The sequence below is a fragment of the Salvelinus namaycush genome, chromosome 3, assembly GCF_016432855.1.
Source record: "Salvelinus namaycush isolate Seneca chromosome 3, SaNama_1.0, whole genome shotgun sequence".
NCBI classification, from domain to species: domain Eukaryota; kingdom Metazoa; phylum Chordata; class Actinopteri; order Salmoniformes; family Salmonidae; genus Salvelinus; species Salvelinus namaycush.
This window is the reverse complement of record NC_052309.1, coordinates 97792666-97819025: the sequence shown is the minus strand read 5'-3', so window position 1 is coordinate 97819025 and position 26360 is coordinate 97792666. Positions and strand designations below refer to the sequence as shown.

The 26360-nt window shown below is 45.9% G+C and overlaps 1 protein-coding gene across 1 annotated transcript in view; it reads left to right on the top strand.

The window, feature by feature from the left end:
• Positions 1 to 26360, top strand: part of LOC120044165 (trinucleotide repeat-containing gene 6C protein-like) — a 70396-nt gene that overhangs the window by 8123 nt on the left and 35913 nt on the right. The window contains exons 2-4 of the mRNA XM_038988750.1: positions 3190 to 3292; positions 6206 to 6227; positions 20754 to 21065. Coding sequence (XP_038844678.1) covers positions 3230 to 3292; positions 6206 to 6227; positions 20754 to 21065 — 397 coding nt within the window. The 5' untranslated portion in view covers positions 3190 to 3229. The remainder of the gene's footprint in view (positions 1 to 3189; positions 3293 to 6205; positions 6228 to 20753; positions 21066 to 26360) is intronic.

Sequence of the window (26360 nt, the reverse complement as noted above, 5' to 3'; positions counted from 1 at the left end):
GCTCCAAACTGACTGCTGGCTGGCACTGCCTCAATGTCCATGTCAGTCATTCAACCCTCTGACAGTCAAAACAACTAATTTGTTCAATGTCTCTCTCATTTAGGTAACTTATTTAGGCATTTCTTGGGGATCCATCTCCCTAGACCACACACACACACACACACTAGGGCTGCACAATTAATCGGATTCACATTGAAATCGCAATATTGGTAAGATCCATGTCACGTGATATTTTGAAAGGCATCTCAGCCCAGTGTAACGGACGTTTTTATAGTTATTTTTCCTCTTGCAGCAGCTTCCCCCACACACCACGCGCTGCCCCGTCACGCAAGCAGCACAGTTCCTCCTCCTCGCTGTTAGTTACTATATGTTTTTATAGTTATTTTTCCTCTTGCAGCAGCTTCCCCCACACACCACGCGCTGCCCCGTCACGCAAGCAGCACAGTTCCTCCTCCTCGCTGTTAGTTACTATATGTTTTTATAGTTATTTTTCCTCTTGCAGCAGCTTCCCCCACACACCACGCGCTGCCCCGTCACGCAAGCAGCACAGTTCTTCCTCCTCGCTGTTAGTTACTATATGTTTGCATGCTGTTCTGTTGGGTCAAATGCAGTCAACCAATTGTTCCAAACAAGAACGATGCTGCTTTCAACTTACCTTCTTAAAATAAGTCATTCTCTTTCTATGATTCCGACAGTTCATCCAAGTGATTTGATCTTTGTTCCACGTCAAATTGCAATCGTAATATTTGGTAAAAAAAAACGAAAGTCCTTGTTTCACGGTCCTTTTACCAGAGTCGTCTTATACAAGGGCCAACTGATCCCGAACAGAATTGATTCTGGACAGTTTCCAGTATGTGTAGCCTAGGTCTATGTTTTCTGGCTCAGCCTGTGCCTAGACAGACAGCAGTTTACATCAACTGGGCCATCACTCCATTCCTCTGATACTATGTGACACTAGCACAGTGCATCAATGTTGAATGGAGACCGTGGCTATATTTAGCCAGCAGCTGTAGCTAGGCTTCATAGCTGCGCGGTGGGCCCCACAAAAATAAATATTTATGGTTCTAATGGGTTAGCCGTGGTATGGAAGCACATCGGAGTTCTGAGGCAAATTTCCATCCACATAATCTCAGGTCTTCAACCCTAAAAACAGCCAGACGATATGAGTTGCCTATTAATAGCTCTGTTCTTTCCTACTGCTGCTCTTTGTAACCAAATAGGCCAACATGAAGAACGCTGCAGCGGCTTATGGCTAGTCAACAGTTTTTCACTTAACACATGGAGCACATGGAGCACTCGGCTCTGTTCCAAGCTAGTCTGTGGCCCATACTGTGAGGTAACTCCCGGTGAAGTGTTAAGAGGACCAAAGCCAAGATTAGCCCCCGAGATTGGCTGATTCGCCCGTCGGCTGGCCAATCAGTGCATAGATACGTGGATTTGTGAGATACGGCGTGTTTTGTGTGTGATTTCTTTGAGACATTCGCCAGCCTACACACATTACTATTATCAGGTCAGTTGTTTTAGCTAGGTTGTTAATTGTCTGCGTGATCAACTGATCCTCCTTCTGTTGTATTGAAGTCTGTGGTAGACTTGCCTTATTGTGCTTCAGCCTGCTTCTTTGCCTTCTGTTTATATTGTATCCTAATGGAAGAAGGGGAGCAGACTGTGTTGGTTATGGTAGTTGAGTTTTTATAGGCTAGTCATGTTTCTCAAACCTTTTCCTCCAGACATGTTGAATTCCAACAAAAGCACACCTGATTTGGGCTCCCGAGTGGGGCGGTGGTCTAAGGCACTACACCTCAGTGCGAGACGCGTCACTACAGACCCTGGTTCGATTCCAGGCTGTATCACAACCAGCCGTGATTGAGTCCCAAAGGACGTCGCACAATTGTCCAAGCGGCATCCGGGTTTGGCCGGGGTAGGCCGTCATTGTAAATAAGAATTTGTTCTTAACTGACTTGCCTAGTTTAAATTTAAAATTAAACTAATCAAATTTGGTCTTTCTAGAGACTGTCAACCCTGATGCCCCGAAGACCGGTGGCTAATATGCAGTGCACTGTGCAATGGTCTAAAAACCTAACTGACTCTGGATCAGTGCTTAAGGGCCAACATCCACCACCACCTCTCCACCTGGCTGCACACTCATCAGGCCTCGGGAGCTCTTGTTGCCAGGCGATGGCACGGCATTGCAGCACATTTTTAGATGCAATTTCTCATCTCCGGTTCAAGGAAACCGGATTCCAATTTATGTATTTTTCCATGCAGTTATAATTCTCCCATCTCTGTCCTTAAATGCCGGAGCTTTTTAAGTGATTAGAGAAAAGGCCTAGGCTTATTAAGGCTAAATATAGGATTGGGATGCATCCCAAATGGCACCCTATTCCCTAATAGTGCTCTGGTCAAAAGTAGTGGACAATGTAGGGAATAGGGTGCCATTTGGGACGCTGAATACCCGACTCTCCTCTGGAACAACTTGCTGCTCGTGAAAGGATGTGGAAATGTCATTTTTTTTTTTTTTTTTTTTTTTTTTTTTTTTTATGGCTTTGGAGCATGTTTGTGGAGTGGAGGCTTGGCAGGCCTTTGTCTCTGAGAGCTGGGTACCTACCAGGTAAGATGCAGTACTCTGAGGGATCTGGGGAGTGGCAGTTTGTACTGAGTGTGGCTGTGCCTCACTTTACCTGGGCCATTCAATACTGGTCATAGAGATGTCAGGCAGCCGGTCAAAAGCAGTGCACTGTTTTGTGAATAACAGGGTATCTTTTGAGATGCAGCCTTACTCAGCCTACTGAGTCTGGGTTGTCTTGGAGGTGGCGGTAGGTACTGGCTGGATGTCTGGTGATTGAAGAATGGGGCCTCATATCAAGGGTTTCAGTAACACTAAGAGGACCACAGCTCTGGCCTCCACCAGCACCGCAATGCCTCCTAATAGGTTCCAGACCACACAAGTCATCCACACAAGCCAGCCTGAGCCAATACAACCCAAGCCACACACACACGCAGGTCAATCTGTTAATGGTGTTTCTATTGTCTGTACATTCCCTCAGTAAAGAGCTGCAGTGAGTAGTTATAACTGCTTCAGAATGGAATTCATGGGACGGGGAGATTCCAGGTGTTCACGTGCAGACAGAGTCCTCACCTCGTCAGCAACCGCGTTGTAAAACATGTCTGTCTTTTGATCCTCTGTTCCAGCCGAGAGAAGAAGCAGGGAACACAAGACCAGAACCATTTGATGGAAGAAAAGAAAAAGAGAAAGCAAGAAGAAAAGAAAAAGAAGGAAGCTGCTCAGAAAAAGGTGTGACGTCATATGGTTCTTGTTGTTTGGACACACTTCTATCATACTACCTCATACAAGCACCAACCCCTGTTTTTATCGTACTACCTCATACAAGCACCAACCCCTGTTTTTATCATACTACCTCATACAAGCACCAACCCCTGTTTTTATCGTACTACCTCATACAAGCACCAACCCCTGTTTTTATCGTACTACCTCATACAAGCACCAACTAGAGGTCGACCGATTTAATTAGGGCTGATTTCAAATTTTCATAACGATCAGTAATCAGCATTTTTGGACACCGATTATGGCCGATTTACATTGCACTCCACGAGGACACTGCGTAGCAGGCTGACTACCTGTTATGCGAGTGTAGCAAAGAGGCAAGGTAAGGTGCTAGCTAGCATTAAACGTATCTTCTAAAAAACTATCTTAACATAATCACTAGTTAACTACACATGGTTGATGATATTACTAGTTTATCTAGCTTGTCCTGCGTTGCATATAATCGATGCGGTGCCTGTTAATTTATCATTGAGTCTTAGCCTACTTCGCCAAACGGGTGATGATTTAACAAGCGCATTCGCGGAAAAAATCGTTGCACCAATGTGTACCTAACCATAAACATCAATGCCTTTCTTAAAATCAATACAAGTATATATTTTTTAAACCTGCATATTTAGTTAATATTGCCTGCTAACATGAATTTCTTTTAACTAGGGAAATTGTGTCACTTCTCTTGTGTTCTGTGCAAGCAGAGTCAGGGTATATGCAGCAGTTTGGGCCGCCCGGCTCGTTGCAAACTCTGTGAAGACCATTTCTTCCTAACAAAGACCGTAATTAATTTGCCAGAATTGTACATAATTATGACATAACATTGAAGGTTGTGCAATGTAACAGCAATATTTAGACTTAGGGATGCCACCCGTTAGATAAAATATGGAACGGTTACGTATTTCACTGAAAGAATAAACGTTTTGTTTTCGAAATTATAGTTTCCGGATTTGACCATATTAATGACCTAAGGCTCGTATTTCTGTGTGTTATTATATTATAATTAAGTCTACGATTTGATACTTGATAGAGCAGTCTGTCTGAGCGGTGGTAGGCAGCAGCAGGCTGTAAGCATTCATTCAAACAGCACTTTCCTGCATTTGCCAGCAGCTCTTCGCTGTGCGTCAAGCATTGCGCTGTTTATGACTTCAAGCCTATCAACTCCCGAGATTAGGCTGGCAATACTAAAGTACCTATTAGAACATCCAATAGTCAAAGGTATATGAAATACAAATGGTATAGAGAGAAATAGTCCTATAATAACTACAACAAAAAACTTCTTACCTGGGAATATTGAAGACTCATATTAAAAGAAACCACCAGTTTTCATATGTTCTGAGCAAGGAACTTAAACGTTAGCTTTTTTTACATGGCACATATTGCACTTTTACTTTCTTCTCCAACACTTTATTTTATTTTTTTATTATTTATTTTTACCCCCTTTTCTCCCCAATTTTCGTGGTATCCAATCGCTAGTAATTACTATCTTGTCTCATCGCTACAACTCCCGTACGGGCTCGGGAGAGACGAAGGTCGAAAGTCATGTGTCCTCCGAAGCACAACCCAACCAAGCCGCACTGCTTCTTAACACAGCGCGCCTCCAACCCGGAAGCCAGCCGCACCAATGTGTCGGCGGAAACACCGTGCACCCGCCCCCCTTGGTTAACCCTCCCTAACCCGGACGACGCTAAGCCAATTGTGCGTCGCCCCACGGACCTCCCGGTCGCGGCCGGCTGCGACAGAGCCTGGACGCGAACCCAGAGACTCTGGTGGCACAGCTAGCGCTGCGATGCAGTGCCCTAGACCACTGCGCCACCCGGGAGGCCCTACCAACACTGTTTTTGCATTATTTAAACCAAATTGAACATGTTTCATTATTTATTTGAGACTACATTTATTGATGTATTATATTAAGTTAAAATAAGTGTTCATTCAGTATTGTTGTAATTGTCATTATTACAAATATATCTAAATAAAAATCGGCATCAACTTTTTTTGGTCCTCCAATAATCGGTATCGGCATTAAAAATCATAATCGGTTGACCTCTAGCACCAACCCCTGTTTTTATCGTACTACCTCATACAAGCACTATCCCCTGTTTTTAATGGTGTAGCTTTACACAAAGCAAGATGATGATATCAGCCTCTACCCTGTGCCCTGCTCTCTTCCTCTCCTCTTTCACCCTCCCTCGCTCCCTCTCTCCCTCTGCTCTGAACCGTGTTAGTAAGTGATCCCTTTCCACTCCGTTGGCTAAACAGGCTAACGTGTCATGCTGCTTCTCTTTATCACATGCAGCCTCCTGTGAGGCTGAGGAAAGCAGAGCTGAAGGGGGGAGCTGTCCCGTGTGTGTGTGTGTGTGTGTGTTCCTGCATATGCCACTGTACCTGTGTGTGTTGTCTGCCTCTTATTTCACTTTCTGGCTAACTAAACCACATGACCCACCAGGCAATAGCCCCTAAGCTCAGCCGGTGGAGGGATGAACATAAAACATGTAGCATTATAATAGGCCTATAAGAACATTCCCCTGAACATTCTGTTCCAATGGAATGGGCTGGCTTCAGTCAGAGCAAGGCTGAAGTGCAGGCAGCCAACCCAGTAGCATGCTAACGCTAGCAGGTTAACTCCGAGAGAGGAGACCTATTGATTGTCTGTGTTGCTTTAAAGATTGACATAAAACACATACTTCAGTTAGGATTCCTTTCTTTATTATGTGTATTTGACAGGGACAATAGGCCTACACATCAACATTTCAATAAATGTGGCAGTTTTATCCAGCCAGCTCATTTTCATCTGTAGTCCTTTGTACTTCTGTTTTTTGCATGAACTCTTTAAAAAAAATCTGTTGCTAATATGTTCTTCCTCTTTCTTTCCAGGTCACTGAACAGAAAACCAAAGGTGTGTTCTCATCTTTTTCAACATTCTGCAACCACTCCTACCTCCTATTACCTTAGACTGACTAACTGATTGAAAAGAGAGGGGGATGGGGGAGAACACAGTTGGAGCAACAGAAAGTGAGAGTATGCACAGTGTGTGCGCTTAGCTGGCAGGGGATTGAAGTGAATTGAACCCAGAGCACTGTAGAGAGAACACATCCTCTCACTTCCCTCTGTGCCAAAGCTCTTAATGAGCGAGACAGACGGACTGGAGAGAGGACCTGTTATGTGGCGTGACTGGCCAGATGGGGCCGGGAGGGGCTTATGTTTTGAGGGATAGTCGCTAGGAAAGCTCATTAGGGCATCTGTTAATGGTCCTTGTACAGCCTTCTAGCACTTAACAGGAGGTTGGGGAAGTGGGGGGTTTAAAGGTCAAGATGAGGAAGGGACACTTAGTGTAATAACCCTACAGGGTATAGTAGGCTGCAGGACTGTATCTACTGGAGCCTGTCTGTGCTGCTGAGCTGCAATACTGAGCAGTAATCTGGGTTAGTTAGCTTTGTTAGCCTGTTTCCATCCAGTTAGCTTTGTTAGCCTGTTTCCATCCAGTTAGCAGTAATCTGGGTTAGTTTTCTTGGTTAGCATGTTTCCACCAAGCCATTTTGTATGGCTGAAAAGTCCCCTGAAAGCTGGCTGTGACACATTAGAATGTGGTGTTGACTGTTGAGGAGAGCAGGGTTAGTGTGAAGGTGCAGGATAGGGGTAACAACAGGTAGGGAGAGGCCACCAGCGTAATACTGAACTTTCTACTGTGGTTGGAATGGGGAGGCCCAACCTGGGTCTGATGGCGGGAGGAGGAGAATATATATGCGGGTGGATGGAGGAATAGAGAGATTGGGGTGAAAAGGGCAGAAGGAAATTCACCTGGCTTGTCACAAATATATTCCTGAGAAGGAAATGACAGAAGTGAATGAAAGGGTCTGAAGGAAAGAGACTGCAGGAACAAAGTACATGAAAGAAACTGAGTAGTGTGAGAAAGTGAGCGAGAACACACTAGTTTCCTGTCTACAGTTTACACATGCAGTGCACATCTAGATCAACATAAAAGGCACATGTGTACACACACGGCTAAGGCATACAGTACATTCATATAATTAAGTTCCCTCTGCCTCACCGACCTCCACTGGGACTGTGTATGTAGTATAGGCACTCATACAAACACAATTATATCAATGCATAGGTCAACAGACTTTTATGAATACATTAGTGCATCTGTATAAACCAGGGATATTCAACTCACCCTACGAGGTCTGTCGCCTGCTGGTTTTCTGTTCTACCTGATAATGAATTGCACACCCCTGGTGTCCCGGGTCTAAATCAGTCCCTGATTAGAGGGAAACAATGGAAACAACGCAGTGGAACTGGCTTTGAAGTCCACAGGTTAGTTTGAAGGGGTCTAGACTGTCACATAAAACAGTTGACAAGTACACACACAGACACACGTGTCCTTATGTATGGTTCCATCAGCCAGTCCCTAGTGTGAAAGCAGCACGTATTGCCTTTGGTGATCGTCTCCTACCTTTCTACAGTGTCTTCCTGGCTGTGGCCTAGTTACAGCTCATCAGCCTCTCTCCATGCAGTTCTGGTTCTTAGCCATTTCTCTGTCTCTATAGAGTGAGAGGTATTCTACCACTACCATCTGGTGTTACAACACAGCCGTGTCTTAGTTTCTACCACCACTACCATCTAGTGTTACAACACAGCCGTGTCTTAGTTTCTACCACCACTACCATCTAGTGTTACAACACAGCCGTATCTTAGTTTCTACCACCACTACCATCTAGTGTTACAACACAGCCGTGTCTTAGTTTCTACCACCACTACCATCCAGTGTTACAACACAGCCGTGCCTTAGTTTCTACCACCACTACCATCTGGTGTTACAACACAGCCCTGCCTTAGTTTCTACCACCACTACCATCTAGTGTTACAACACAGCCCTGCCTTAGTTTCTACCACCACTACCATCTAGTGTTACAACACAGCCGTATCTTAGTTTCTACCACCACTACCATCTGGTGTTACAACACAGCCGTGTCTTAGTTTCTACCACCACTACCATCTAGTGTTACAACACAGCCGTGTCTTAGTTTCTACCACCACTACCATCTGGTGTTACAACACAGCCATTCCTTAGTTTCTACCACCACTACCATCTGGTGTTACAACACAGCCCTGCCTTAGTTTCTACCACCACTACCATCTAGTGTTACAACACAGCCCTGCCTTAGTTTCTACCACCACTACCATCTAGTGTTACAACACAGCCGTATCTTAGTTTCTACCACCACTACCATCTGGTGTTACAACACAGCCGTGTCTTAGTTTCTACCACCACTACCATCTAGTGTTACAACACAGCCGTGTCTTAGTTTCTACCACCACTACCATCTGGTGTTACAACACAGCCATTCCTTAGTTTCTACCACCACTACCATCTGGTGTTACAACACAGCCCTGCCTTAGTTTCTACCACCACTACCATCCAGTGTTACAACACAGCCCTGCCTTAGTTTCTACCACCACTACCATGTGGTGTTACAACACAGCCGTGTCTTAGTTTCTACCACCACTACCATCCAGTGTTACAACACAGCCGTGTCTTAGTTTCTACCACCACTACCATGTGGTGTTACAACACAGCCCTGCCTTAGTTTCTACCACCACTACCATGTGGTGTTACAACACAGCCGTGTCTTAGTTTCTACCACCACTACCATCTGGTGTTACAACACAGCCATTCCTTAGTTTCTACCACCACTACCATCTGGTGTTACAACACAGCCGTGTCTTAGTTTCTACCACCACTACCATCCAGTGTTACAACACAGCCCTGCCTTAGTTTCTACCACCACTACCATCCAGTGTTACAACATAGCCCTGTCTTAGTTTCTACCACCACTACCATCTAGTGTTACAACACAGCCGTGCCTTAGTTTCTACCACCACTACCATGTGGTGTTACAACACAGCCGTGTCTTAGTTTCTACCACCACTACCATCTGGTGTTACAACACAGCCGTGTCTTAGTTTCTACCACCACTACCATCCGGTGTTACAACACAGCCGTGTCTTAGTTTCTACCACCACTACCATCCGGTGTTACAACACAGCCGTGTCTTAGTTTCTACCACCACTACCATCTAGTGTTACAACACAGCCGTGCCTTAGTTTCTACCACCACTACCATCTAGTGTTACAACACAGCCGTGCCTTAGTTTCTACCACCACTACCATCTAGTGTTACAACACAGCCGTGCCTTAGTTTCTACCACCACTACCATCTAGTGTTACAACACAGCCGTGTCTTAGTTTCTACCACCACTACCATCCAGTGTTACAACACAGCCCTGCCTTAGTTTCTACCACCACTACCATCTAGTGTTACAACACAGCCCTGCCTTAGTTTCTACCACCACTACCATCTAGTGTTACAACACAGCCGTATCTTAGTTTCTACCACCACTACCATCTGGTGTTACAACACAGCCCTGTCTTAGTTTCTACCACCACTACCATCCAGTGTTACAACACAGCCCTGCCTTAGTTTCTACCACCACTACCATCTAGTGTTACAACACAGCCGTGTCTTAGTTTCTACCACCACTACCATGTGGTGTTACAACACAGCCCTGCCTTAGTTTCTACCACCACTACCATGTGGTGTTACAACACAGCCGTGTCTTAGTTTCTACCACCACTACCATCCAGTGTTACAACACAGCCGTGTCTTAGTTTCTACCACCACTACCATCCAGTGTTACAACACAGCCGTGTCTTAGATCCTACCACCACTACCATCTGGTGTTACAACACAGCCGTGTCTTAGATCCTACCACCACTACCATCTAGTGTTACAACACAGCCGTGTCTTAGTTTCTACCACCACTACCATCTGGTGTTACAACACAGCCGTGCCTGAATCTCTCCTGTCTATGGCAGGTAGCATGCCCCCACCCCATCAGACACCAGTCCTCCCTGTCTACTGGACCATCACCCATGTGGAGGCATTTTCTCCCTGGCGCTGCATGATGAGGGGATAGTGTAACATAGGGCTACATACCCGGTAACCCTGTTAGCATGGATAGGTCTGCGGTAGACCTTGAAGGATGAGAGGGATGGATGGATTAAGGAGGAGTAGGAGGGAGCATACTCGCAGCATCCATTCCAGACGGAGCTGCAGCCACCACATTTACATAGCTCCATAAGATCACATTGTTATTCCAAATCTGCGGCGACACAACGCTGTCATTTCATAAGATTAATTTGCCGTTTCACATTGACTTAATTACACCCAGCGCTTTGTGTCGCAGCAGAGCCATAAATTGCAGTGTATTCCGGAGGGAATTTATTTATTCCACGCGCTGCCGTCGCTGTCATGTTGTGTCTTTAGTGGCTAAACGCTATGAGAATGAATACAGTGGACATGGATATTAGCCAATCACTGAACAGAGGCAAGGGAGGCATTCATTCAGTTGTTTATGCTGTATTGTCTCGGAGTATGTTTAGGTTAGAGCTGATATGTCTTTTTGGGATTGTATATAGCAGAGGAGGCTGGTGGGAGGAGCTGTAGGAGGATGGGCTCATTGTAATGGCTGGAATGGAATAATGGAATGGTATCAAACATGGAAACCACGTGTTTGACTCATTCCATTCCAACCATTACAATGAACCCGTCCTCCTATAGCTCCTCCCACCAGCCTCCTCTGGTATGTAGCTGTATCAGATCAAAGTTTATTGGTCCGTACACAGATTAGCAGGTGCAGCTAAATGCTTATGTTACTAGCTCCAACAGTGGAGCAGAATGGCTCGCAAATCACATATGTGATGTGAATTATACAAAGGACAGCGGCTGTATATGAGAGCTGTCATTAGGCATCACATAGTGATAGATGCCTGTTTATTTTAGTCTCTCACACACACACACACACTCTCGGGTAAGGATTCATATTTTCCTGAAAATATGCCAAGTTTCAATACCAGGAATAATTCCAGTGCCCACTTTAAAGCGTTTAAAACCAAGATATGGTCACTATGCCAGGTTTCTCCCCCAAAAAGAGGGACGCTGTGCCACCTTGTCGGCGCCACTATGTAAAGATTTCAGCGCAAATGAAACTGATATTTATTAATGATAGTTACTCGATCTTTGATCGCCAATGACATTGTGTTGAATTGCGGAACAAGTTGTTCATAAATTCTGACCGGTATCATGTCCCTCAATTATTTGAGCGCATTTCAGCACATCTTGACACACAGCGCACCCGCAGAATAGCGTTGTCCAATCATACAGACTTTGTAACGGCAGTCAAACAAGTAAAATTACCAACTTTGCTAAACTTGCTAGATAACCTCCTTCAACAAATGACAGAATATCTCCTATATTTGGCTAAATGGAGTTGATGATTGTACAGACAGCAGATCAGCTCATCAGTAACTGGGAGATGAAGAGTGGAAATAGATTAAATATCAAGTTATCTTAATGGGGACCAACTCTGTTTTATAAATATCCGTATCTACGTTTGTTGATTCTCTACAGACGCTCTCATATGGGCAGCAAGTACGAGACATCGCGGAGGAGATGTGCGAGCAGTATTTTCACATGCGTAGGCCAGAGACAAGATTTGATCATGTAACCTATAGATTACAGAATGAAGTTAGGAATTTTCATGCTAGACAAGAGTTAGGATTTTAGGTTTCAGTGAGATTGGGACTGGATAGGAAAATGTATAATATAATAATTTTCTCTCATGCCTCTCTGAATTGGTAACAGACTTAATTTCTGTGACAGCGATACCTGTTTAGTGAATTGTGAATAGGCCTGTGAAACGTGTGACTGTCGAAATGACAGCGCAAAGAGGACCATGTTATTTTGTATGCCTGCTGTAGAGGTTTCCTGTAGGGTTTATTAACTGTGTGCGGGCAGCGTGTGCAGCCCCCCAGTGTCAATTATGTGTGTGCTTTGAGTTCATGGTGACTGTGTGTGAAGTAAATCCACTAGGCTAATGGCTTCCAAGCGACAACCTGTTTGGATAATGTGCTGTTATGTTGTGCTAACCTGCTGCTGCGCATGTTGTGTATTTTGTGGAATTGCATTAATGCGACGTTGGGGGGGAAATGTTGTAGGCTAATTTCCCGGGTCTTGTCATTTTATTTTTGGGGAAACTATGACCAGTTCTGGGATCCCAGTTATCCATGTTAATACCTACTCCTGGGTTGTCCAAGCCAAAGCCGGCACTTCCAGCGACCACTCCATAACCCACACTACCTTCAGGAAGACATTCATCTATAGCTGTGTACTTGAGGCGAGCAGGCTGAGTGTAAGGCTTGCGCTGGCTGCTGAGGGAGTTGTGGTGGGATGATGTATGGGGTGGACAGGCAGGGTTGAGTCGGCAGGTAAAGTAGCAGTGGAGTGTAGGAAACTGGGCAGTCAGGTAGAGGAGTTGGACTTAATGGGTTACTGGAATAGGGGACGCAGTGGGCCAGTTGGATCTCTCTCATTAAGTCAGTTGTATAACATTGACACTTTGTCACACACACTCCTACTTGTGTGTGACTGAGAGGTCTACCTCTGAACAGGTCTCTCTCTCTCCCAGCCACCAGCTGCAGCTACTCCCCAGTACATTCCACCAATGTTTTATGATGGGGAAATGGTGTGTGTGAAAGAAAAGTCTCCTGTCCTGCTAACCTGAACCAGCTCCAGTCCCTGTGCCCTCATCCTGTCTGTCTGGCCTCCATCTTGGGTGCACACAAACACTCAAAGCCGTAAAGCTGCAATATGTAACGTTTTGGGCGACCTGAATAAATGTACATAGAAATGTGTGTTATAGATCAGTCATTCTCATTTAAATCAAGTCTAAGAAGCGGTATACTGTATCTGTTCTGTGTGCTATTTCTATGGTTCCCGTTCTTAAGTTTCGTTTTGGCATATTTTACTTTCGGTTTTGTACACCAGCTGAAAATACAATATTTTGGGTTATGGAAAATATATTTCATAGCGGTTGAAATGGTACAATGATTCTCTACATTATACTTGCTTGTTTTGTCACAAACTGAAATTAGGCAAACTATTAGAATTTTAGCAACCAGGAAATGGTGGGGTGATATCTGCATAGTGCATCTTTAAAATGTTTTCAATTGTTGAAAAAAAGTATAGTGCCATTTCAATATACAGTAGTCAGACAAGTGTTTTGAGTCCTCCTGCCTTTTAGACCTCTATATGAGTTATCAGGAGCCCTCAGAGAGCTGTTCCTCTAAACTACAGTCCTCCTGCCTCTGACCTCTGAGGGATCAGGAGACTTGGGAGAGAGCTGTTCCTCTAAACTACAGTACTCCTGCCTCTGACCTCTGAGGGATCAGGAGACTTGGGAGAGAGCTGTTCCTTGAAATTACAGCCCCGTATTAAATCAGGATTAATTAAGCCCTATCATCTCCACCTCCTCTGAGGCCCTCTGCTCAGTATGGCAGCTCAGCTCAACACGCTGAGGAGGGGGAGACAGACGAGCCCTTCAGAGACCCTAAGGGAGACACACACTCCACACACAAACATGGACGGATACATGCGTGTAAATGCACACACACTCTCGTTCTTTTATGATTATTATTAACCTCAGTCTCTCATCTGATCTTATTATCAGATCAGTATCTTTACACAGTATGCTTCTGTGATTAATCGACTAGCTGATCTGGTTCTGATTAGGCTTGGTATCTATATGACTGAAGTTGCCTGTAAGCAACAGATGTTTTTTTTGTTGTTGCCAACATTGACTGTCATTCATTGGTCTGCATTGTGAAGCTATTCAATGTATTCATCTCTATTGCACGCTGCCATCTTGGTAAGGCCATGACACATCCCATCCTTTTCTTGGCTGCATTCTATTTTTACATCCATAGCTTCCCTGAACCCAATATGCCACAGTATTAAAGTCAACACTTGTAGTGACTTGCTTTCCAAGACCCGCCACTGCTGTGAAATGGAGTTGAACACTTTCCCTCCTGAACGCAGCCCATTATAACAGAGAAGACCTAGTAATTAATCTCTCCGATCTACCCATGTGTTTCCCCCCAAACATTGGGCAATAGTAGCCTGTTTAGAGCAGTGTGAGCTGTTGTCGAGGCCTCGGGTATGAAAGCTCTCCATTCAGTTCCTCTCTCTGGCCGATTTAAAGACGTAAGCTATGGAAAAGCCTATAATTGTGTGTGTGGGGCCCGATTTGATGAGTGGAGAGCAGTCTGCATGGTGCGAACACACGCAGACACTGAGACAGACAGATTAAGGGCACCTCAAACTTCAGACATTTGGCCTCCTTTTTTTTTACTTGTGTGGCTACGAGCCAAATAGCTTTGCACTTATGTCATCTGATGAAAATGAAGCTACTTTCTGCTGAATGTGTTGCACTAATGTCTTTTCTGTGAAGGAAAACTATAGTTGCACCCCCGATCACTATTGAAGCAAAAAACACTGACTTTCAAAATAAAACGCAGGTGAAATGGTTTGAAACACAGAATGTTTCTTTATTTATATTTTTTTGATTGTGTTTTGAAAATGCAGATTTTTTAACTCTAACGTGACCCCTGGTGGGTGTGTGTGAGATCGTAAAATGGGATCCATTCCCTTCCTTTGCGTGAGGCTGTAGGGTCTCAGGGTCGTAGTTTGATGTGCATCTTTGATGAACTGGGAATCCACACCACGCTCTCCAGCTGACGACTGTGTATCTTACCAAACAGGCTCGTCGCACAGCTTAGAACTGTGTAATCTCTTTTTTTCGCTTTCCATCTCCTACTTCTTTCCATCTCTTTCACTGTTTTCATGGACTCTGTTTTTAGAGGAAGAATAGGGGTGTAGAGGAAGAATAGTGCTCTAATTGTAAGTGGATTAGAGGGAGGGCTGGATTCAGAGAGAGACACAGATAGACAGACGGGGGGGGGGGGGGGGGGGGCTGTGACAAACACTATTCTCTGCACCATGTTGTGATTGGTGTAGCCAGAGAACAGACCGCTAGCCCCGCCTCTTTGCTCCCTCCATCCGTCCCCAGTACTTCTAGAAGCCTCCTACGTCAGAGAGACCGCCATCACTCTAATACTGTTCTATTTAAAGGCGGGACGTAGAATACTCCCAGTTTTAACAGGAAAATCCCCTCTGAATCAGCAGCAGGGACAATTAGCCAGCGTAATTTATATGCCTTCCATCTGCTTGGCCTAATGTAGCCATCTTTGGCTATAAACAATGAGGAATGGATGAACGAGGAGGGGTAGGGAGTAGAGTAGAGGAGAGGTAGAGAGCGAGAAGTCTGATGCGAGGCGCGCTCTAGCTCGAGCTTTCCTGCCTGGTTCCTATGCTGCAGGCAGGCTGAGGTAGAGCTGGAGCTGGTCAGGGGGCTGGTGGCAAGAGCTGTAGCCCACAATGAGGCTCTGCTGCGGGGGCAGAGGGCGAACCAGAGGGGAAATCACATTTTAAAAATCAAATCAAACATTATTAGTCACATGCGTTGAATACAACAGGTGTAAACCTTACAGTGAAATGCTCTCTTACGAGCCCCGAACCAACAATTCAGTATAAATATGAATAAGAAATAAAAGTAACAAGTAATTAAAGAGCAACAGTAAAATAATAATAGCGCAACTATATACAGGGGGGTACCTGTACAGAGTCAATGTGCGGGGGCACCGGTTAGTTGAGGTAATATGTACGTCGAGTTATTAAAGTAACTATGCATAGATAACTACAGAGAGTAGCAACGGTGTAAAGATGGGAGGGGCAATGCAAATAGTCTGTGAAGCCATTTCATTAGATGTTCAGAAGTCTTATGGCATGCGGGGTAGAAGCTGTTTAGAAGCCTCTTGGACCGAGACTTGGTGCTCCGGTACCTTGCCGTGCGGTAGCAGAGCGATTAGTCTATGACTAGGGTGGCTGGAGTCTTTGAAAATCTTCCTCTGACACAGCCTGGATGTCAGGAAGCTTTGCCCCAGTGATGTACTGGGCCGTACGGACTACCCTCTGTAGTGTCTTGCTGTAGGAGGCCGAGCAGTTGCCTTACCAGGCAGTGATGCAACCAGTCAGGATGCTCTCGATGGTGCAGCTGTAGAACCTTTTGCGGATCTGAGGACCAATGCCAAATCTTTTCAGTCTCCTGAGGGGGAATAGGTTTTGTCACGACTGTCTTGGTGTGCTTGGACCATGTTAGTTTGTTGGTGATGTGGACACCAAGGAACTTGAAGCTCTCAACCTGCTCCACTACAGCCCCGTCGATGAGAATGGGGGCGTTCTCGGTCCTCTTTTTCCTTTAGTCCACAATAATCTCCTTTGTCTTGATCATGTTGAGGGAGAGGTTGTTGTCCTGGCCACACCCGGCCAGGTCTCTGACCTCCTCCCTATAGGCTGTCTCATCGTTGTTGGTGATCAGGCCTACCACTGTTGTCATCGGTTAACTTAATGATGGTGTTGGAGTTGTGCCTGGCCGTGCAGTCATGAGTGAACAGGGAGTACAGGAGTGGACTGAGCACGCACCCCTGAGGGGCCCCTGTGTTGAGATTCAGCGTGGCAGATGTGTTGCTACCTACTCTTACCACCTGGGGGCGGCCCGTCAGCAAGTACAGGATCCAGTTGCAGAGGGATGTGTTTAGTCCCAGGGTCCTTAGCTTATTGATGAGCTTTGAGGGCACTATGGTGTTGAACGCTGAGCTGTAGTCAATGAACAGCATTCTCACACAGGTGTTCCTTTTGTCCAGGGGGGGAAAGGCAGTGTGGAGTGCAATAGAGATTGCATCTTCTGTGGATCTGTTAGGGCGGTATGCAAATTGGAGTCTGTCTAGGGTTTCTGGGATACTGGTGTTGAATTGAGCCATGACCAGCCTTTCGAAGCACTTCATGGCTACAGACATGAGTGCTATGGGTTGGTAGTCATTTAGGCAGGTTACCTTTGTCCCTGTGCCCAAGAACACTATGGTGGTCTGCTTGAAACATGTTGGTATTACAGACTCGGACATGGAGACCGTAATAGTATCACCGTGCACTACACTTTATTACGGGCGACAGGTTCAGTACACATCACTGCATTCTTAATCAGAAATTAGGCCTAGTATGGCCCTCCGAAGTCTCCTAGATCAATGGTATTCGGGGGTCGCTAGTGCTGTCACGTGGGAATTTCAGTGGGGTCACCAAACAAAAAACAGTTTTGGGGGTGGGGCGGATAACTAATTTAAGAGTGGAGATTATTGTATGGGACAAATATAAAAAGGATGCAAATTTCGGTCAATTTTGCTGCCGACTAACTGACCCTCATTAACCGGTCAACAAATGGTTACATTTTTTCCAAACCATAAAATTGACGTGACCAACAGAAAATACTATCTCAGATCTGTATATAATGACGAAATGCTTATGTTTCCACCCTAACAATGGGAGTCGTCCCACGGCAGAAAGGCAGGCGATGAGGTTAGGCCCAAAACAAGCCCATAGAAACGCAGTGGAATTATTTTGGACAGATTTTGGCGAGAGTGAAACGTCACGCTTTGCCTCTTCCTCTCTGATACTATGCATGCATACAAGGACCGGACATTTTTCATTAAGAGCTTAATGGAAACATGCAACAATAGCAAGCTTATCGTCTTAGTCAAAAAGCTATAGCCTGTTATTGAACATGCAACTCCTATAATGAAGTAGCTAATAAAACGTAATTTTCAAACATTTACCCAAATGCAATTAGCGGGAAACACCGTTCTCAACAGAGCACCTAATGTGAGCACTTCCATATGTGACAGAGATGAACATCTCTGTTAGAAACGTAGAAAGAGGGGGAATCTAATAGCAAGCTACTATGATGGGTTGCTAATATGACTAGGATAATGCATTTGGCTTCTGGACAACAAAAGAAAGTTGATATGAAAACCGATAAAATAATTGCCTCCACGTTTCTACGGATGGATTTTGGCAAGGCTACTTTGAAGCAAGGTAAGACATGCCTGATTTTATTTGACGTAAAGTGAAAACGTTGAGGCTTCAAGCTCACATTGCAACGTGGTGGGTGATGTGCTGATAGTCAACGGTAGACAGGCAGGCCTATGCAGCTGAGTTCACTCCAGTAGCCGACACAGGCTTTTTGAGGAGCTACTCTTGCGCTGTCTGACAGATGTTAGGGTTTTCCGCGCCTCAAACTAGGCTGTGTATGCTGTGCGCGTGTGATAAATTAAAATGCATGACGACTAACAAATACACACAAGCCAATTTTTAATTCCACAAAATTATGCAAATTTACTCTATAGACCGATAAGCAAGAGCGGTCAAATGTGTTTTTGGGGGCTATCCGATTAACCGGTAACATCCATAATGCAAACGTATTTGAGAAAGATTATTAGGAAAATACAATATCATTGACTACATGTGTTTATTGGTGCTTTGATAAGATATTTGAATTGAAGGTTATTTGTGGATGTGAATCTAAATGTACTTATTTTTTTATTTTAAGGTTGTTTTGATTTGGGGTGTGGTGGGGTAGCCAGAAATTCTGGCCAAAGAAATGGGGTTACCCCAGTCTCAGGGATGGCTAACTCTGAAAATTCCTTTGTCTCTACAGTTAGGTAAATCTGTTTTTAGTTTTTTTGCACCTTACTTGTGAAAAAATGTATGTTTGTTTTCTATGACTGTGTTTTGTATCTCTGCTTTTCATGTTGTATTAATGTGTATATTTTTGTAATTACAGGCCTCTTCTTTATAAGAGATCTTGGTCTCAGTATGACTCCCTGCTAAAATAAAGGTTAAATAAATGTTTTTGTGTGACACCGTTCTGTCCTCTTCCCCCTTACTTTGGGCCTCCCGGTTACATAACTGTGTGTGTGAGCTGTTCACCGTTCACTGCACAAACATTGGGCTGCGGTCAATGGAGCTGCACCATTCCCATACAGCGTCGTACGCAGAACCCACACATGATTTTCTGTGGGTTACTTAATCAATAAGGCCTGAGGGGGTGTGTGGTATATGGGCAATATACCACGACCAAGGGCTGTTCTTGGGCACAACGCAAAACCACAACCCCCCGAGGTGCCTTATTGCTATTATAAACTGGTTACCAATGTAATTAGAGCAGTAAAAAAAAAAAGAAGTGTCAAACCTATGGTACTGTATACGGTCTGATATACCACAGCTGTCAGCCAATCAGCATTCAGGGCTCAAACCACCCAGTTTATAATGAGCTTTTTACTATGTGAGAATATTTAGCCACAGGATTGTTGCCTGTCTCACACATTGTGATGTGTTTTACAGTACGAGAGAATCAATCTCACGCTGGTTTGTTTGGCTTCTGGTCTGTGTTGCTGGATCCTGCTGATGTTTTTACTGGTGTTGCCATGCCAGATCTTTCTCTCTTGCTCCCTCTGGCTGTGTGATTTAGCAGGCATGTCTTTGTTTAGACTGCATCCCACTACTGTCAATGTGTGTCTGTGAGCATTCCTCTATTCCCAAGTTATTTCAATCACAATTTTGTTGAATTGTTTTTTGGGGAAGCATAACAATAAAACAGTGGAACAAAACAATGAATCAATAAGCTGTTTCTGAGGAATTTTTCAGAACGGTATAGCTTCTTTTGCTGTGTTTTTAACCCTTTTGTCTTTTACCCTCACCATGTTTTCTACTCAATACACATACATTGACATATTGGTAATTGAGCAGATGCTCTTATCCAGAGCGACTTACAAGCCTCTATTTTACTTGGTATAATAGGTTAGCGCTCTGCCCCATGCTTGTGTCCATTTCAGGTGGACCTTTGTTGTGCCCGAAAATAAAATTATGATAATTTACTAGCATGGTCAAAATGATCCTCTTGCTACTTGGTTTCTCCTCATATGGATTGAGCCCTGACATTTTTGAGCACTTCCCCTCTATTGCTAATACTTAAGGTGCTAGCCTACAAAACTGCTAATATTTAGCCCGGAAATTAATGAGTACAGTACTTAGCATGCTAGGCTGCTAAGAAGCTAAAACAGTTGCGGCAATACATGAATATAGTACTTAGCTAGCATGCTTAATGGTGCTTGCTAGCTATTACTGAGCTGAGGAAATTAATGAGTTGAGTAATTAGCTAGCATACCATGCTAAACAGTGCTAGCTGGCTTATGCTAATGCTAGACTGAGGAAGTGGGTGAGTGGAGTTTGTCATAGGGGCTGGAAGCGTAGACATAATAGACGGTCAGGGTGGAATGTAAATGTGAGAAGGAGAAGTCACGGCTAGGTCAGTAGGATGGGTGGGGGGTTAGAGGGAAGAGTAGCTCTAAAACTGGCCTCTTTTTCCAGGGTTAGGATGTGATTGTCCTTTATAAACACTGATCTAAGGTCAGTTAGTGGGCTTTGCCTTAAGCCTACTAATGCTTAAGATCACGGGATGGTGAGCTGATGATGCCTCGGTATCATCAATAGACTGCAAACATATGGATGTGTGAATGTGTGTCTGTGTTGAATAAATCAAAATCAGCTTCTGCCTCCTCTCTCTTCCCTCCACAGTGCCAGAGTCAGCCAAGCCCGGCCCCACCCCTCCTCCTCCCCCCGCCAACCCCAGTGCCACCCCGTCTGTGCCCCCCACCAGCAGCAGTGGCAGTAATGGCAAGCGCGCCCCCTCCAGTGCCCAGCAGCAGTCCCAGCCCTCGCCCGCCCAACAGCGTTACCCGCCAAGAGAGATCCCTCCACGCTTCCGCCAGCAGGAGCACAAGCAGCTGCTGAAGAGGGGTCAGCCGCTGCCCCCTGGGACCCTTTCAACTGTACCAGGACGCCCCGAACCTGACGCGAGTCAGAAATTCTCTGGTGCATCGCACACAGGTTAGCACTTTACTTTGAGCTTTTTCCTTTGTGACCTTTTGACCTCTGGGAATGTTCCACAACCCTGAACTTGACCACAGTCGACAGTCCAATACCACAGTCCAACTTGTTTTCTCTATGATTGTGTTGTACATTTATTTAGTGGAGCTTTTCCGGGATTCATATCTTATATTGATGATAGTTCAAGTGTTTTCCCCATATTTTGTTTAGTTTGCCACTTTGCATTCTCCTTTTAGATATGTTTAGTGTATGCCATTGTTGTTACCTTGCCTGTTTCCGTGGGTCTGCTGTGTACCACACTGTGCTTCAGACTGCAGTCTAGTTCACCTGCAGGGCTGTGTGCACCGCTGTGTGGGAGGATCTGTTGTTGTGTGCGTTGTTTGTTTTGAATGTGCTCTACCTGGCCTGGGATTCTAAATAGAGTAAATTACAGCAGGCAGCCACTGTGGAGGGGGGGAGAGTAAACACAGCTGGCGTGTGTGTGAGAGAGAGATTTGATCTGATTTGAACAACCTGAAGACCAGTCTAAAGATTTCAACTCAGTCATTCTTAGTTTCTATAAGTAAAGTCTGTGTCTGCAGGGTTTTTTCTGCATAGAAAAGTATTGGGTGGTCCGCCTAATAGTGTTGCATGGTATACCGACCCTTCTGTACTTTTTCAATACTAGAACATGAGAAATGGTTCGCTACGAGAATTTATTTTACTTCTGGTACTTCTGTCAAATGTGTCTTATTGATCAAGTCTGTCTATCAGTGCAGCTAATGTCCACCTTAGTGCGAGTGCACCGTGCCTGCTCCACTCAACCTGTACTGGGAATCTGGGCCGCATCATGTTAGCTCCACACTCATACTGCACTGGGAGTCTGGGCCGCATCATGTTAGCTCCACACTCATACTGCACTGGGAGTCTGGGCCGCATCATGTTAGCTCCACACTCATGCTGCACTGGGAGTCTGGGCCGCATCATGTTAGCTCCACACTCATGCTGCACTGGGAGTCTGGGCCGCATCATGTTAGCTCCACACTCATGCTGCACTGGGAGTCTGGGCCGCATCATGTTAGCTCCACACTCATACTGCACTGGGAGTCTGGGCCGCATCATGTTAGCTCCACACTCATGCTGCACTGGGAGTCTGGGCCGCATCATGTTAGCTCCACACTCATGCTGCACTGGGAGTCTGGGCCGCATCATGTTAGCTCCACACTCATACTGCACTGGGAGTCTGGGCCGCATCATGTTAGCTCCACACTCATGCTGCACTGGGAGTCTGGGCCGCATCATGTTAGCTCCACACTCATACTGCACTGGGAGTCTGGGCCGCATCATGTTAGCTCCACACTCATACTGCACTGGGAGTCTGGGCTGCATCATGTTAGCTCCACACTCATACTGCACTGGGAGTCTGGGCCGCATCATGTTAGCTCCACACTCATACTGCACTGGGAGTCTGGGCCGCATCATGTTAGCTCCACACTCATACTGCACTGGGAGTCTGGGCCGCATCATGTTAGCTCCACACTCATACTGCACTGGGAGTCTGGGCCGCATCATGTTAGCTCCACACTCATGCTGCACTGGGAGTCTGGGCCGCATCATGTTAGCTCCACACTCATGCTGCACTGGGAGTCTGGGCCGCATCATGTTAGCTCCACACTCATGCTGCACTGGGAGTCTGGGCCGCATCATGTTAGCTCCACACTCATACTGCACTGGGAGTCTGGGCCGCATCATGTTAGCTCCACACTCATGCTGCACTGGGAGTCTGGGCTGCATCATGTTAGCTCCACACTCATACTGCACTGGGAGTCTGGGCCGCATCATGTTAGCTCCACACTCATGCTGCACTGGGAGTCTGGGCTGCATCATGTTAGCTCCACACTCATACTGCACTGGGAGTCTGGGCCGCATCATGTTAGCTCCACACTCATGCTGCACTGGGAGTCTGGGCTGCATCATGTTAGCTCCCCGCTCATACTGCACTGGGAGTCTGGGCTGCATCATGTTAGCTCCACACTCATGCTGCACTGGGAGTCTGGGCCGCATCATGTTAGCTCCACACTCATGCTGCACTGGGAGTCTGGGCCGCATCATGTTAGCTCCACACTCATACTGCACTGGGAGTCTGGGCTGCATCATGTTAGCTCCACACTCATGCTGCACTGGGAGTCTGGGCCGCATCATGTTAGCTCCACACTCATACTGCACTGGGAGTCTGGGCTGCATCATGTTAGCTCCACACTCATACTGCACTGGGAGTCTGGGCCGCATCATGTTAGCTCCACACTCATGCTGCACTGGGAGTCTGGGCCGCATCATGTTAGCTCCACACTCATGATGCACTGGGAGTCTGGGCCGCATCATGTTAGCTCCACACTCATGCTGCACTGGGAGTCTGGGCTGCATCATGTTAGCTCCACACTCATACTGCACTGAGGGCCGCATCATGTTAGCTCCACACTCATACTGCACTGGGAGTCTGGGCTGCATCATGTTAGCTCCACACTCATGCTGCACTGGGAGTCTGGGCCGCATCATGTTAGCTCCACACTCATACTGCACTGGGAGTCTGGGCTGCATCATGTTAGCTCCACACTCATACTGCACTGGGAGTCTGGGCTGCATCATGTTAGCTCCACACTCATACTGCACTGGGAGTCTGGGCCGCATCATGTTAGCTCCACACTCATACTGCACTGGGAGTCTGGGCTGCATCATGTTAGCTCCACACTCATACTGCACTGGGAGTCTGGGCCGCATCATGTTAGCTCCACACTCATACTGCACTGGGAGTCTGGGCTGCATCATGTTAGCTCCACACTCATACTGCACTGGGAGTCTGGGCCGCATCATGTTAGCTCCACACTCATACTGCACTGGGAGTCTGGGCCGCATCATGTTAGCTCCACACTCATGCTGCACTGGGAGTCTGGGCCGCATCATGTTAGCTCCACACTCATGCTGCACTGGGAGTCTGGGCCGCATCATGTTAGCTCCACACTCATACTGCACTGGGAATCTGGGCCGCATCATGTTAGCTCCACACTCATACTGCACTGGGAATCTGGGCTGCATCATGTTAGCTCCACACTCATGCTGCACTGGGAGTCTGGGCCGCATCACGTTAGCTCCCCACTCATGCTGCACTGGGAGTTTGGGCCGCATCACGTTAGCTCCCCACTCATACTGCACTGGGAGTCTGGGCCGCATCACGTTAGCTCCACACTCATGCTGCACTGGGTGTCTGGGCCGCATAACGTTAGCTCCACACTCATACTGCACTGGGAATCTGGGCCGCATCACGTTAGCTCCACACTCATGCTGCACTGGGAGTCTGGGCCGCATCATGTTAGCTCCCCACTCATACTGCACTGGGAGTCTGGGCTGCATCATGTTAGCTCCACACTCATACTGCACTGGGAGTCTGGGCCGCATCATGTTAGCTCCACACTCATACTGCACTGGGAGTCTGGGCCGCATCATGTTAGCTCCCCACTCATGCTGCACTGGGAGTCTGGGCCGCATCATGTTAGCTCCACACTCATGCTGCACTGGGAGTCTGGGCCGCATCATGTTAGCTCCCCACTCATGCTGCACAGAAGTTAACACACTTGAATGATGCAGCACTTTACAATGCAAGAAGATACCAGTCGCTTCCAGCTTTGTAGGCTAACGTTTCTTGCTAGCTTACAGCTGAAGCTACAGTGGTTCCTCCTTTAAAAGTTCCGTCATACTGCAGCATACCTTGCAGGCTGATGCAGAATTCTATGGTACGTTATTTAATTGTCAGCCAGTTTTACCATTAATGCAAGTTGGTGCTAGTTTGACCACCAGAGGGCATCTTTGAGAAGCATTTGATAGTTTTCAATATTGGCATTACTAGAGAATTTAAAACCTTTTCTGTAAGAGTATAGTATATGGGATTGATTTTAAGAAATTTAGCGGAATTAATTTGATTAATATTATGGTGTTTCTATTCCAATAAAAATGAAACCCTCAGGGTTTCCGTTAGGATGGAACGGAAAATATGGCGCTGTACAATGTGACAGTCGGGAGTAGGCTACAGTACTAAGAGCATAAGAGGATTGGAGGATTCAAAATTAATATCTAAGGGGCATAACATTTCCCCACCCTAATTGTAGTGTAACCAAAACCCAAATGGAGATTCAGTGAAAATAAAAATCTCATTGATTTGTCAAGACCAGTCCCCATTTCATAGCAGCGCGAAAGGATGCTGAAATAGCTATTGCTTCAAATCCTATTGCGTCTAACTTCAATATGCTCTTTAAATAAATAAGAATGGAAAATATGGCGCTGTACAACGTGACGGTCGGGAGTAGGCTACAGTACTGGGCTATTCAGCTAAAGAACCCCCGTGTCGTGCTGGCACGCGGGAGTCTGGGGTTCAATTCCTTGACGGGGAGGAAGGAGTAGGCTGTCCTTGTAAATAAGAATTTGTCTTAACTGACTTGCCTAGTTAAATAAAGGTTACACTAAAAGCACAACATTTCTACACCCTAATTGTATAATTGTAGTCTTCTAACCAGTACCGAAACGAAATTTATCAAGACCAGTCCCTATGCTTGTCTCAGAGCAGCGCAAAATGGTGCTAAAATAGTTGGAGGCTATTGCTTCTAACTTCAATATGCTCTTTAAATAAATAAGACCTACACCACTTTTAACAGCACATTACTCAACGCTAGTGAGACTCATGTCGCCTATGATAGGCCTACAGTATATCGAAAAATATGTCGTAACTCTCCAACAATAATTACATATTGGGGGATTCTAAATTAATGAATGAATTAATTAATTAAAACCAAAAGCCGCCTCATGGATCTCCCGGTGGCGGCCGGCACGGGTATCAAACCTGCATCTGTAGCAACGCATTTTGCACTGCGATGCAGTGTCTTAGACAGCTGCGCCACTCGGTAGGCCCAAACGAAAGTGAGCGATTTGTTATCTGAATAAAGGCCCTCTGAATTTTTCGCGCCATTATTAGTTACGTTGTTTTAGTTTGAACGTGCAGACTGGCACTAAGAACAGTGGGATTGTTTCCCTAGTCAGCGCCATTATTAGTGCAATGCCCCTTAAAGTGTTGCTCTGTGCTACCCAGTGGGGCGGGGTAGCACAGAGCAACACGGACCTCCCCCTTCCTCCTCCTCCCTTCTGCATGGGCTAGGTCCGTCTTCTGTGCGTGGCTCTACGGCCCATCCCGTGCCCCCTGCCCTCGTGCCTTGAACCTCGCGCGCCCACCGCTATTTCAGTGGATACAGCTGGAGAACTGCAAGGCAATCC